Here is a 15,266-nt window from a genome sequence, read left to right on the forward strand (position 1 = left end):
GTAGCAATATACTCACTGAGAGAGGGGGACATTTGGTATTTTGTGCTTTGCTTAGTACCAGGGCTTAGAACTGGTCTGCTACGGTTCGAGCCCCTGCTGAGAATTTGCATCTCTAAGAAGTTCCCTGCTGAGAATTTGTATTTCCACCTCAGATACACTGAATCAGAAGCTATGGTTTAACAAGATCCCCAGGTGATTCTTATGTATCACTTCCTGGGAGCTTGTTAGAAATGCAATGAATGGATTCAAAGCCCTGCTTGGTATTTTGTGATCTTACTTGAAATGGGTGTCCTTGTGAGATTCTTTACGTCCAGTAGAACAACGTGGCTCAGCTCTGAGTATCAGCTTGCACCAACACTGAGGCCTAGCTGTGAGCATGGATCCATTCCAGGAAATTACTGGCTCATTTTTTCCCCCTTCCTTTCTCAATTATAAGCAAAACACAGGTGAAAGGCTTAGGATTTGAAGTAGTCAAATCCTGTGCCAGTTATTCTTTTATCACCTGTCAGCTCCAAATTCACTCAAGTACATGCTCTGTGATAATGGACTGGACTCTTTAAGCATTTACTTTTTAGAGTGAGCATACTGTTGAGCTTTATTTGAAGGAGGAGGGGGTCCCAGGTACCACCTTCTGCTTGTTCTTCCCCCTGCTCAATAGTCAGTGTGGAAGTATGAGGAAGTATGAGGGCATCTGGTAACAAGGATATCCAGAGTCCCTCAGTGACAAGGCCGGGGACCACCTTCCCAAGGCCCTCCTGACACAGACATTGCATACTCAGAACTGACACCCACAGTGAAGCTCCTACAACTTCAGTGTACCCGCTCACCAGCCACAGCTCACTTCTGCCTCAGGTTTGTTTTCTGCTTGTCCAGTGACCGAGGACCAGTCCTGGCTCAGGCAACCCACTGAACTTTTCCATCATCCAGTGGGTTGCAGCTACATATTCCTCAATGAATTATGAACTCCTCCCACCTCAGGGAAAGACAAACTTGGAAGTCTCCCTTCCAAGTTTGTCCTTCCTTGAGTACCCTTTAGAATTGCCTTTGTATCTTTATAGTGACTCTCCTATCGTTGTTATTGTTAGGCGCCATTGAGTCAGTTCTGACTCATAGCGACCCCATGCACAACAGAACTAAACACTGCCCGGTCCTGCACCATCCTTACAATTGTTGTTATGCTTGAGACCATTCTTGCAGCCACTGTGTCAATCCATCTCGTTGGAGGTCTTCCTCTTTTCCACTGACCCTGTACTCTGCCAAGCATGACGTCCTTCTCCAGGGACTAATCCCTTCTCACAATATGTCCAAACTATGTAAGACGCAGTCTCGGCATCTTTGCTTCTAAGGAACATTCTGGTTGTACTTCTTCTAACACAGATTTGTTCGTTCTTTTGGCAGTCTATGGTATATTCAATATTCTTCGCCAACACCACAATTCAAAGGCATCAACTCTTCTTTGGTCTTCCTTATTTATTGTCCAGCTTTCATATGCATATGATGTGATTGAAAACACCATGGCTTGGGTCAGGCGCACCTTAGTCTTCAAGGTGACATCTTTGCTCTTCAACACCTTGAAGAGGTCCTTTGCAGCAGATTTGCCCAATGCAGTGCGTCTTTTGATTTCTTGACTGCTGCTTCTATGGCTGTTGATTGTGGATCCAAGTAAAATGAAATCCTTGACAACTTCAATCTTTTCTCCATTTATCATGATGTTGCTCATTGGTTCAGTTGTGAGGATTTTTGTTTTCTTTATGTTGAGGTGCAATCCATACTGAAGGCTGTGGTCTTTGATCTTCAGTAGTAAGTGCTTCAAGTCCTCTTCACTTTAGCAAGCAAGGCTGTGTCATCTGCATAACGCAGGTTGTTAATGAGTCTTCCTCCAATCTTGATGCCCCGTTCTTCTTCATATACTCCAGCTTCTCGGATTATTTGTTCAGCATACAGATTAAATAGGTATGGTGAAAGAATATAACCCTGACGCACACCTTTCCAGACTTTAAACCAATCAGTATCCCCTTGTTCTGTCCGAAAAACTGCCTCTTGATCCATGTAAACGTTCCTCATGAGCACAATTAAGTGTTCTTCGCAGTGTTACCCATAGTTTGTTATGATCCACACAGTCGAATACCTTTGCATAGTGAATAAAACACAGGTAATTATCCTTCCAGTATTCTCTGCTTTCAGCCAGGATCTATCTGACATCAGCAATGATATCCCTGGTTCCACGTCCTCTTCTGAAACCAGCCTGAATTTCTGGCAGTTCCCTGTCGATACATTGCTGCAGCCATTTTTAAATGATCTTCAGCTGAATTTTGCTTGCGTGATATTAATGATATTGTTCTATAATTTTCACATTTGGTTGGATCACGTTTCTTGGGAATAGGCATAAATATGGATCTCTTCCAGTCAGTTGGCCAGGAAGCTGTCTTCCATATTTCTTGGCATAGACGAGTGAGCACCTCCAGGGCTGCATCTGTTTGTTGAAACATCTCAACTGATATTCCATCAATTCCTGGGGCCTTGTTTTTTGCCAATGCCTTCGGAGCAGCTTGGACTTCTTCCTTCAGTACCATTGGTTCCTGATCATATGCCACCTCTTGAAATGGTTGAACATCGACTAATTCTTTTTGGTATAATGACTCTGTGTATTCCTCCCACCTTGTTTTGATGCTACCTGCATTATTTAATATTTTCCCCATGGAATCCTTCACTATTGCAACTCGAGGCTTGAATTTTTTCTTCAGTTCTTTCAGCTTGAGAAACGCCGAGCGTGTTCTTCCCTTTTGGTTTTCCATCTCCAGCTCTTTGCACATGTCATTATAATACTTCACTTTGTCTTCTCGAGAGGCCCTTTGAAATCTTCTGTTCAGTTCTTTTACTTCATGAATTCTTCCTTTTGCTTTAGCTGCTCGACACTCAAGAGCTCCTATCATAGCTTAATAATTTTTTATATTAAATCCCTCTGCTTAAATTACTGTGTAGTTTCTGTCTTCGGTCATATATATGCAAAAAAAGATGTCAATTTATAAGGCAAAGAAAATTATATTTTCATCAGCCTTTTCAAAAGCAACACTTTATGACAGAGAAAATGAACACTAAAAATTTAACTGTTTTCAGTAATCGTAACTGGTAATGGTAGTATTAATATTATTCTGAGACTGTTGTGTGTATAACATAGGATAAACCAAATACGTAATGATAGGATATTCTAATTTTATCATCCCCTATTCCTCTGTGTCTTTGAGAACCAGGATTCTCGATTTATAAGAAAGCACATACAGACGTTAGTTACACAGAAAAAATTAAGTAAAAACTCTGTTGTCCTAAATTAGAATTGAAAATAATATGAATTCATGAATTACCTTTAAAAATGACAGTATGTGTGTGATGAGATGAACATACATACATACACACATACATATATGTCTAAATATCTATTTTATCCCTAGCTTTGTCAACTAAAAAGGCCTAGAAACTGGCCAACCTGGTAGCAATGAGGATTCCCAGTAGACAGACCAGTCTTTTTTTTTTTTTCAATTGTGATTTAGGAGAAAGTTTACAGAAAAAAATTAGTTTTCTCATTAAACAGTTAAAACACAAATTGTTTTGTGACACTGGTTGCCAACCCCACGATGTGTTAACACTCTCCCCTTCTCCACCCTAGTTTCCCTGTTTCCACTCGTACAATTTTCCTGTCCCTTCTTGCCTTCTCGTCTTTGCATTTGGGCTGGTGTACCCACTAGTCTCAAAGACATTATTGAACTATGAAGCACGTTGCTCATGTGTGTTACGAGACTGTAGTCCTGAAATACTATTTCCTAATAAAGAAACGCAGGGCTTCTTGGAGAAATGACTTATTCTAGGTCTGGGGCAGGGAATGCAAAAAATGAGCCTGGAAGATCTTGTAACCAGATAGCAAGAAAGCCATCAGTCATGTCAAAAGGACCAAGAAGCCAAATGGCCAAAGATGGGTCAATCTGAGATAAAATATGGATAAGAAATGCCATGATGAAACCCGTATGTCAAATGTCATGAGTTCACACTGACATTAAAAACAAAAAACTACTTGGTTATTCTGAGTATGACAGGAAATGAACTCATTACCTAATAAACAAAGAGAATCAAACATTTGCGTGCCTTGACTATATGAATTGTACCAAAGGTAACCAAATAGATGAGGAAACCAGAGAACATCTCTTCATAAAATTATTCCAGCTAGTAACTTAAAAAGAAACAACAGAATTAGAATGTCAACATTTTACAACCTCCGTTGAATTAATGGGTCGAGATAGTAAACATCAATTGCTGCTAACATCACAAAACAAAGACAATCAGACAATATGTGGCTCTGGATGAAAGGACACACTATAACCAAAGGAATTATGCCTGAGTTTGATCAAGCATCTAGATGTAGAAGTCAAACTGCAGGAAATACAGAAAGCAAAGGACCATGTTGAAATGTATCAAATTTTTAAAAATGCGCAAGACTAAACTGTCTAAGGTTGCACGTGTGGGTAATAAAACCATATAGAAACATAAGAAAGTAATTTCTATAAAAGTCAGGATAGCTGTTTCTTTTGGAGGGAGAGAAGAGGCTGAGAATGAGAACAAGCACATAAAAAGGGAATCTAGGGGGCCACAAACTTCTGTTTTTGACCTGGGTTGTGGTTACAAGATTCTAATAATTTACTAAGTTATACAATTGTTTTGAGTGATTTTCTGTATGTTTTATTTTGCAATAGAAATTTTTTTTAACTTAATATTTATACTAGTAACTAATATGTAAAGTACCTAAGAATAAACTGACAAGAGGTACAGGCTACAGAAGAAAAGCTCCTCTTTCTGACTTGGGGTCCCAGGAAAGAGCCTGCACTGCCTGGATGCATTCTCTACTTAAATTTTCTAGCTCGTTATCACTGCAAAATGATTGTGATATACATGCTATCTATACAACAGACTGAATTTGTGAGAAACATTAAAGAACCTTATAAATGGAGAGAGATACCACTTTATGGAAGGGAAGACTAAATATTTTAAAGATGTAAATTCTATGAAAGCTCGATTAAATTTAATTGCAATGAAAAAGGACTGTGAAGGGAATTGTCCTATCAGATATCAAGACTTAATTTATTAAAAAAAATATTTTACTGTGCTCTAGGTGAAGGTTTACAGAGCAAACCAGTTTCCCATTCAACAATCTGTACACAGAATGTTCCAAGACATTGGTCATAGTCCCCTCAATGTATCCGCACTCTCCTCATGTCTACCCAGGGTCCCCCATTTCTTTTGGTCTGGTTTTCCTACCCCTTCCTACCTTCTCATCTTTGTTTTTGGGCAGATTTTGCCCTTCTGGTCTCATATAATTAACTGTTCTAAGGAGCTCATTCCTCTCGGGTGTTACTGTTTATTTTGCAAGCCTATTATTTGTGGAGCCCTGGTGGCTCAGTGGTTTACGAGTTTGGCTGCTAACCAAAAGGTCTACAGTTTGAATCCACCAGCTGCTCCTTGGAAACCCTACGGGGCAGTTCTACTCTGTCCTATATGGTCGCTATGAGTTGGAATCCACTAAACGGCAATGGGTTTTGGGTTTCAGTCTATTGTTTGGATGAAAGATAGTCTCTGGGAATGGCTTCAGTTCCATGTTAAAAGAGTGCCTTCGGGCCATAGTCTTGGGGATTCCTCCAGTCTCTATCAGACAAGTAAGCCTGGTCTTATTTATGGATTTGATTTTTGTTCTACATTTTTCTCTTGCTCTTCTCATGATCCTCTATTGTGATCCCGGTCAGAGTGGGTAGCCAGGCACCATCTAATTCTTCTGGTTTTGGGATCATGAAGGCTGTGGTTCATGTGGTCCATTGCTCCTTTAGAGTAACTGCTCCCCTGAGTCTTCTGTTTTCTCCACTCTCCTTTGTTACGGCCAGGACGAGGCCAATAGTTCTTAGACGGCTGCTTGCAAGCTTTTAAGACCTCAGACGCTACTCGCTAAAGTAGGATGTTGAACATTGTCAAATGTACTATTTTATGCCAAATGACATCAATGTCTCCCAATCAACACTTACCTTAAAACTATACAGTAATTACAAGAGTGTGATTTAGTACTGAGACAGAAAAAGAGGTAAGCAGAATAGAACTGAGAGCCCAGAAATACAACTTCACACATGGGAGCTTATACACAACAGAGGTGGCACTGCAGATCATGGGAGAAAGAATAGTCTCTTCAATAAATGGTACTAGGATACCTGGTTATCTGTATTTTAAACATAGTTGATCCCAGTCCTAACAACATAAACAAAAGTAAATTTCTTACAGATTAAAGCCTTAAATGTTAAGTGTAAAACTTCAAAGCATTTAAAAAATGTAGAATATTTTTATGACATCAGAGAAGGATTTCTTAAATAGGACAGAAAGCTAAGTACATAAATGAAGAGATTGGTAAGCGGAACTGCATGAATATTAAGAGTATCTGTTCATCAAAAGACCATCCCCCAGTAAAAAAAAAAGTTGCAAATTGGAATAAGATATTTGCTAAACATATATAATGGATAAGTACCTTCAATATATAAAGAAAAAATCAATAAGAAAATATCTTAATATTAAGACTTGGTTTAGGTGTTGTGCTGCTACTGAAGAGGTCAGCAGCTCAAATCCACCAGATGCTCCTTGGAAACCCTTTGGGGCAGTTCTCCTCTGTCCCATAGGGTCGCTATGAGTTGGAATCGACTCGATGGCAATGGGTTTGGTTTGGTTGTATAAAAATATCAGGCAAAGCTAGCCAAATTCTACTGCTTTTAGGATACATATCATGGAAACCCACTCTCTAGTCATCAAAACATCAGGTTTGATTTTATAATTTATAAAAACTCTATAACCAATAAGCCATAATGTTCACTTGAGCATAACTAGCAGTTTGTGATTAGAAGGCTCTTGATTTTTTCAATAAAACTACAAGTGGCTTCCACTTTCTGACAAGGTTAATTCATGCAGATTTTTACTAGGAGGGAAAGAAAGGAGGGGAGGGAGATAGAGCATTGCAAAGGCACACAGGCAGGCAGTGCAGTGTGGGCAGTGGGTGACTGCTTATTTCCACTGTGAAGAGCCAAAGGAGGTAAGCAAGGTCCAAAAATGTTCCTGAGGCTTTAATTATTGGTATCAAAAGTTAGACACTGGTGTTTAAATTTCCCTATCATTTATTCCTCCACTATTCCTTTGAAAAAAGATCACATTTGAATCTTCTTGCTCCAGTTATTTTCAGGCTGTAGAAGAAAGTTCTTTTTTCTGATTTGGGGTCCTAGAGAAGAGTCTTCACTACCTAGGTGAATTCGTTTAATTTCAAATCAGTCTAGAAGGACATTTTCATCAATGAAATCCATCAATTTTGATTTGCTTTAGGTTTTCATGATAATTATTCAGCACTTGTAATGTTTTCAAATTTTATAGGACAGTTTTACCAATGAATAAGAAATGAAGTACCAGATGCTATTAAAACCCCCTTAACACAGCCAGGAAGAATTAAGGAGGGTACCAGAGTGCGAATCAACTTAATGACTCTTGATTCATTCATTTAAATGAAATGTCTTTCATAGGAGAGATATTGTCACTGTTAAAATTCACTTTCACAGAGCTTTCATTTTATATTCTACTTCACAATTATTTAACGTGATACCTTAATATAGGTCCTGCAGGATGAGTTAACAATTTTAAAAATAACTACAGAGGCAGGTAAGATTAAGTATAGTGTCCAATACAGGTAACATGGTAACTGAGCACTCTGAAGAGAGACCACATTACTTAATAGCTGTGTGATCTTGGGCAGGTTACTTAGGTTTCCTGAGCCTCAATTTCTGCCTTGATAAAATGTGGGTAATAATACTAATTCACCGTTGAGGATCATATGTAGGGAAAAAAACCCACAAAATTCCTGAGTGATTTCAGTGAATGATACTTACAAACTTACTTTATGACACTTAAAAAAATATCTAGTTCTATACAGTATTCACTCTTTTGTCCTCAGCATAAGTTCAAAAAATACTCATCTCAGTACAAAAACATGTTCACAGTATCACCCTTCTTCATTTTAAACTGAAATAAAAAAGTAGATATGAATCAGCTAAATTTTTTCAAGAAGCAGACTCCATAAACCAAATGGGTGGGACAAGCCAATCAAACACCGCAGAAGGATGAGGACATAGGACATTCCATAAACAGTGAGACACATATAAACCTGAAACCAAACTCTTTGCTGTTGAGTCAATTCTGACTCAGAGCAGCTGGTAGATTCAAACTGCCGGCCTTTTGGTTAGCAGCTGAGCCCTTAACTGTTGTGCCACCAGGGCTCCCAGATATATATAAACCAAACCAAACCCACTGCCATCAAGTAGAGTGTGACTCATAGCAACCCTATAGGACAGAGTAGAACTGCCCCAGAGGATTTCCAAGGAGTGGCTAGTGGATTTGAACTGTCGACCTTTTGGTTAACAGACAAGCTCTTAACCACTGTGCCACCACGGCTCCAAGACATATATAATGCCATTTAAAAAATAAAGTGTGATAATGGAAGGTTTTTTCCTTTAAAAAATAAGTATGGCATGGTATAAAAGTACATTTATTAGGTTCTCGACCCTAGAACGAATGGCTTGGCTATTTAACAGTTATACTTTAAATGAATATGTTGGACCCTCACTAATTAAGATAAGCACAACTTATAGAATGATCATTTAGCCAATGCTAATTATGTATTTAAAAGACAAAACAAAACAACCATTGAGTCACCAGGGCTCCATGAACTGCGTGTGGCTTGGCATTTCTATTCCCCTATCTCTGCTTGCTAGCTTCTGTTTAATCTCCCTTATATCTCAAAAGACATTAATTCAAGATATACCGTACACTAATCCTGTCTCATAACATAGACAACTCATTACCAAATGGGATTATAACCACAAGCATAGAGGTCAGGATTTACAATACAGATTTTTGGGGGACACAGTTCAATCCAAAACGCCCACGTTGTTAGGTGCCGCTGATTTGATTCTGACTCATAGGGACCTCAGGTGACAGAGTAGAAATGCCCCATTGTGTTTTCTAGGTTATAAGCTTTACAGGAGCTTTTTGCCAGGTCTTTCTTCTGTGGAGACACTGAGTGAGTCTGAACCACTAAGCTTTCAATTAGCAGCCAAGCATTTCACAGTTACACTACAAAAAAAAAGGGCTCCTGTTATTCCCATAGAGAAGAGGGAACTGACACTGTAGAAGGTTATGTAACTTGCCCATGGTTATAGTCAGTGACAGAGCAGAGATCTGAACCCAGGACTGTTATGCCTTCACAACCAATATTTTTCCCAGCCCAAATCTGCTTCTCTAAGCAGAACATTAGGAAATGGAACTAAATGATGTTTAAGATCCACTGTAGGATAGGATCTGAAAAAGCTGTTCTAAGCTCCAAGCCCTATCCCTTCTAGAAATTCCCCTGCCCCTTCCCCTTTCAGAAGAAAAAAACGAGAGAGAATTATTTAAATCTTTCAGATACAAAAGGGTGATCTACAGCTAATGATAAGCACTAAGAAAGTGAGGGCAAGAGGAAAGGAGATTTAGATTGGCCATTAGGGAAGAACTTCCTGACAACAAAAATCAAAGACTTTGGAACACATTATTAAAAAACACATTATGGAGGATAAACTAAAGAAAATAGAACCTCGTTAAGGGCTGTCAACACACAAATAGTGTCAACATACACACAAGATGGGGAAGTACAAAAATAGCCTACTTGGCTCAACTTCACTTATAATTTAAAATAGGAAGACAAAAAAAAGGGGGAAGTGATAAAATCAGCTTGACGGCAAGAGTCAGGAGATTGCACTACAATTCTGCCAGCCTAAATACAAGCTGGCAAAATGCTAACCTAAATATTCATGACACATTTTTCAAAGACTCCATCAATGCACAGGTATCATTTTGTATTTTCCTTTAATTTACTACCCACCAGGACACAGCATCTCTATTTCCTCTGTAATTCCTACTCAGATTGGAACTGGTACTCTGGTCTTGGAACTTTAGTCATTGTAACTGAACAGGTATAAAATAAAACTGCATTTTGTTAGTTTCTTAGGTATGTGCTGGGAGAACTTTGAATGAAAAATATCGCAAATGTAACTTCCTTCTGGGATTAAAAGAAAACAAAAACAAAAAACTAGCAAAAAAAAAAAAAAACACACAACTCTGGCAGAAGTGCTAGTCCTAGGAAAGTCATCTCTGTTTCATGTCTGCATACCTTTTTTGCTCACATGGTAAGCTCCTGCAGCCAAAGAACCAAAATTAATTGCCTCAGGAAGCTGCAGAGCCACCAATTTCATCAACCCCTTTTCAATGTCAGCACAGTTTGGACACAAAGGTTTACTAAATACGTAAAGAATGGGAAGTTTACATGTTCCTTTACTAATAAGATTCTCTCACTTTCGCTGTAAAAAGAAATGTGTTTTGTTTACGATGATAATGTATTATCAGGGAAAACAGAGCTATTTCCATTAAAAATACACTCAAATCAGCTAATACTTCTGTATTCCTTCCTGTTTTTCTCTACAGCCACTGCCAGCCGAAAGAGAAGCAATGTCTCAGCCTTTAGATCCACTCATACCTGCTTCTCTTACTCCAAACAGAAAAGAATTCTGACCATTACATAATTATTTGGTTTTAATAATATAACCAATGAAAATACAGTAGTTGAGAGGAAACAAGTAGTTGGGAGCAAAATACTTGTCTTTAGAAAACTTAAAACTCCAGAAACACCTACCTTGCGAGTAGAGAAGTATCTGCATCTCTAAAAGAACACAGGTAAATACCTGCACCAGGTTCTCTAATCCCAGGAGCTCGAAGGCCTCCCGAAGGGGGTAATCAGAGAGGGGGAGTTCACTGGGCCCAGGCCTCTGGCAAATGACAGGTTCGTAAACACCATAAAATTTCAGTGATCTCCCTGGAGGTGGAAGGGGTACCTCATAAAGGATATTATGGATGTAGCTCTCAAGCGGCAAGGGTGGTGGTTGCTGTGAGGTAACTGCCTTGTAAAGCTGGATGAGGAATTTCTTGCAGGCCTGCATGAAAGGCAGCGGTGTAATCAAGCATATGCTTTTTGAAACGTACAGGGTGTCTCTGCTGATGTCATAGGAGTTATATCTCTGGAGTTTCAAAAGGGAAGTTGTATCTCCCTCATCAATACTGCTTGCCAGCGAGTCCATGCTGCAGGAGGACGAAGCATACACGCTGCTGTAATGCTCAGCGTTGTGCATCTGGTAGAGCGTCTGCATTGCTGTGCAGATTTGCTTGCTCATAACTTCTTCATAAAAAGTAAGAACAAAACCGTAGGTACGGGAACCATCTTCCCGGGTAATTATAAATGAGTGGAACTGAGGATCTTTATTGTCAGTTTGTGTTCTGAAAGACAGCCCTTTAGGCATACATAACTGGAAGAAGAGGGAAAAAACGCATCAGAATCCAGTACACGAATAACTTCACATCAGAAAAATATGTTCGTGTTTGTTTAACAGACTCAGAAGGACACGGGTTTTTATTCAGTTTAACATTATTAAGCTGCAGTCTTAATTTAGAAATATACTATAAGCTCCTTATTTATATATAAACAAAATTATTCTTGAAGGACTATATATACATCCACAGGAAAAAAAAAAAATCTTTACTGCATGGTAAGGGAGCTCTACTAGGAACAAAAAGATCTTGTATTTAGTCCTGATACACCTTTAACCAAGTCTGTGAGCTTCTGCAAGTCACGTAACCTGTTTTGGTTTCTTTATCTACAATATCAATGACTTGATGACACAGTGTTCAAAGGCCCTTTATAAATATTTAATATTTCAGTACTATCTTGGTATTAATGATGATAATGTTGCAGAGTAATAGGGAAATAAGGGCAATGAGTGAAGGCTCATTTGATAAACTGAAAAAAATGTTAAACAAAAAACAAAAATAATATTATTCTTGATATTTCGAACATTATAATCCTTCATCTCAGAAAATAAGCTTTGAAAATGTCAAGTTTTTTGATTTACTGGAGCAGAAGGGTAGAAACAATATATTTTAGGTTATTCACAGTAGAGATTATGCTCTAGATCTTGTGACTACCCAGGATTCTGTCAAACCTGAGAACAGAATTATCTGAGGAGTTGAAGGTGTTACATTTAAGGCATTTAAAATAAAACATTTTAAATAAAAGAAATATAACCAATTATACAAAATTCAAAACATGCTGAAGAAAATAGAACTTGCAATTCAATTCATCCTAACAATAATCATTAATTTTTATATATCCCTTTACACTTTTGTATTACGTTTTTTACGTAGAAATAATTTTACCATACATTATTACATTTTAAATATTTTTCAGATTTAATAAGTTCTCTGAAATCTCCACATCACCAAGAAAAAGCAATTCATCTTGGAATTTATATATCATTCATTCAAACTGTCGACCAACATTTATTAAGTGCCTATTATGAGCTAGGCCCTGTAATGGTAAAAAAAAAAAAAGGTGAGAAAGACAAACATGGTTCCCACCCATACAGAGCTTCCAATCTAAGAAAGGGGATAATTTAAAAGTCATAAACTGTAGTATATGGAAAGCACTATGGCAGGGTAAATACAGGCTGCTATGGGAAAAAAAAAAAAAACAAACCCATGTCTCTGCCAGTTTTCGTACCGTGGGGGCTTGCATGTTGTCGTGATGCTGGAAGCTATGCCACTGGTATTCAAATACCAGCAGGCTCATCCATGGCGGACAGGTTTCAGCTGAGCTTTCAGACTAAGACTTAGAAGAAGGACCCAGTGGTCTATTTCTAAAAAGATTTAGCCAGTAAAAACCTTATGAATAGCAGTGGAACTCTGCTTGATATAGTGCTGGAAGATAAGACCCTTAGGTTGGAAGGCATTCAAAAGGCGACTGGCAAAGAGCTGCCTCCTCAAAGTAGGGCTGACCTTAATGACGCGGATAGAGCCAAGATTTCGGGACCTTCATTTGCTGGTGTGGCATGACTCAAAATGAGAAGAAACAGCTGTAAACACCCATTAATAATGGGGATATAGAATGCATGAAGGATGAATCTAGAAAAATTGGAAGTCTTCAAAAATGAAATGGAACACATAAACACTGATATCCTAGGCATTAGTGAGCTGAAATGGACCGGTATGGACCATTTTGAACAGGACAAATCATATGGTCTACTATGCTGGAATGACAACTTGAAGAGGAATGGCACTGTATTCACTGTCAAAAGAAACATTTCAAAAACTATCCTGAAGTACAATGCTGTCAGCGATAGGATAATATTCATATACCTACAAGAAAGACCAGTTAATATGACTACTATTCAAATTTACACACCAACCACCAAGGCCGAAGATGAAGAAATTGAAGATTTTTACCAACTTCTGCAGTATGAAACTGATCAAACATGCAATCAGGATGCACTGATAATTACTGGAGACTGGAATGCAAAAGTTGGAAACAAAGAGGAAGGATTGGTAGTTGGAAAACATGGCCTTGGTGATAGAACTGATGCCAGCGATCGTATGATAGAATTTTGCAAGACCAATGACGTCTTCAATGCAAATACTTTTTTTCACCAACATAAACTGTGGCTATGCACATGGATCTCACTGGATGGAATACACAGGAATCAAATCGACTACATCTGTGGGAAGAGATGATAGAAAAGCTCAATATCATCCGACTGCAGAACAGACCACCAATTGCTCACATGTAAGTTCAAGTTGAAAGCAAAGAAAATTACAACAAGTCAATGAGAGCCAAAGCATGACCCTGAGTATATCCCTCCTGAATTTAAAGACCATCTCAAGAATAGATTTGATGCGCTGAACATTAATGACTGAAGACCAGATGAGTTGTGGAATGACATCAAGGACATCATACATGAAGAAAGCAAGAGGTTATTAAAAAGACAGGAAATAAAGAAAAGAGCACAATGGATGTTAGAAGAGACTCTGTAACTTGCTCTTGAACAGCAAGTACTAAAGCAAAAGGAAGAAATGATGAAGTAAAAGAGTTGAAGAGAAGATTTCAAACGGTGGCTCAAGAAGACAAAGTATTATAATGACATGGGGAAAGACCTGGAGATGGAAAACCGAAAAGGAAGTACACGCTCTGCATTTCTCAAGCTGAAAGAACCGAAGAAAAAATTCAAGCCTCAAGTTGCAATACTGAAGGATTCTGCTGGGAAAATACTAAATAACCCAGGAAGCATCAAAAGAAGATAGAAGGAATACACAGAGTCGCTATACCAGAAAGAACTGGTTAACTTTCAACCATTTCAGGAGGTATCATATAAGCAGGGACCAAGGGTACTGAAGGAAGAGGTCCAAGCTGCACTGAAGGCATTGGTGAAAAACAAGACTCCAGGAATTGACGGAATATCAATTGAGATGTTCCAACAAATGGATGCAGTGCTGGAAGTGCTCACCTGTCTATGTCAAGAAATTTGGAGGACAGCTACCTGGCCAACCGACTGGAAGAGATCAATATTTATACCTATTCCCAAGAAAGGTGATCCCACCAAATGTGGAAATTATTAAACAATATCATTAATGTCACACACAAGTAAAATTTTGCTGAAGATCGTTCAAAAGTGGCCACAGCAGTATATCGACAGGGAACTGCCAGAAATTCAAGCTGTATTCAGAAGAGGATGTGGAACCAGGGATATCAATGCTGATGTCAGATGGATCCTGGCTGAAAGCAGAGAATACCAGAAGGATGTTTACCTGTGTTTTATTGCAAAGGCATTCGACTGTGTGGATCATAACAAATTATGGATAACATTGTGAATGGGAACTCCAGAACACTTAATTGTGCTCATGAGGAACCTGGACATAGATCAAGAGGCAGTCTTTTGAACAGAACAAGGGGTACTGCATGGTTTAAAGTCAGAAAAGGTGTGCATCACAGTCGTATCCTTTCACCATACGTATTCAATCTGTATGCTGAGCAAATAATCTGCAAAGCTGGACTATATGAAGAAGAACAGGTCATCAGGATTGGAGGAAGACTCACTAACAACCTAAGTTATGCAGATGACACAACCTTGCTTGCTGAAAGTGAAGAGGACTTGAAGCACTTACTGTGGAAGATCAAAGACCACAGCCTTCACTATGGATTACACCTCAGCATAAAGAAAACAAAAATCCTCACTCACAGCTGGATCAACAAACATCATGATAAACAGAAAATAATGAAATTGTCAAGGATTTCA

At 38.6% G+C, this 15,266-nt stretch overlaps 1 protein-coding gene across 4 annotated transcripts in view; it reads right to left on the minus strand.

Moving 5' to 3' along the window:
* The window catches only part of DENND5B (DENN domain containing 5B), a 217,699-nt gene that overhangs the window by 98,896 nt on the left and 103,537 nt on the right, over nucleotides 1-15,266 (minus strand). For 3 of the 4 annotated variants that reach the window (XM_049882751.1, XM_049882750.1, XM_049882753.1), the window contains one exon: nucleotides 10,784-11,450. The exons of the other annotated variant lie outside the window; for it this stretch is intronic. In XM_049882751.1, the coding sequence (XP_049738708.1) occupies nucleotides 10,784-11,450 (667 nt within the window). The remainder of the gene's footprint in view (nucleotides 1-10,783; nucleotides 11,451-15,266) is intronic. 4 annotated transcript variants of the gene reach the window in all.

The sequence above is a fragment of the Elephas maximus genome, chromosome 4 (genome assembly GCF_024166365.1).
Source record: "Elephas maximus indicus isolate mEleMax1 chromosome 4, mEleMax1 primary haplotype, whole genome shotgun sequence".
In the NCBI taxonomy this organism is placed as follows: Eukaryota; Metazoa; Chordata; class Mammalia; order Proboscidea; family Elephantidae; genus Elephas; species Elephas maximus.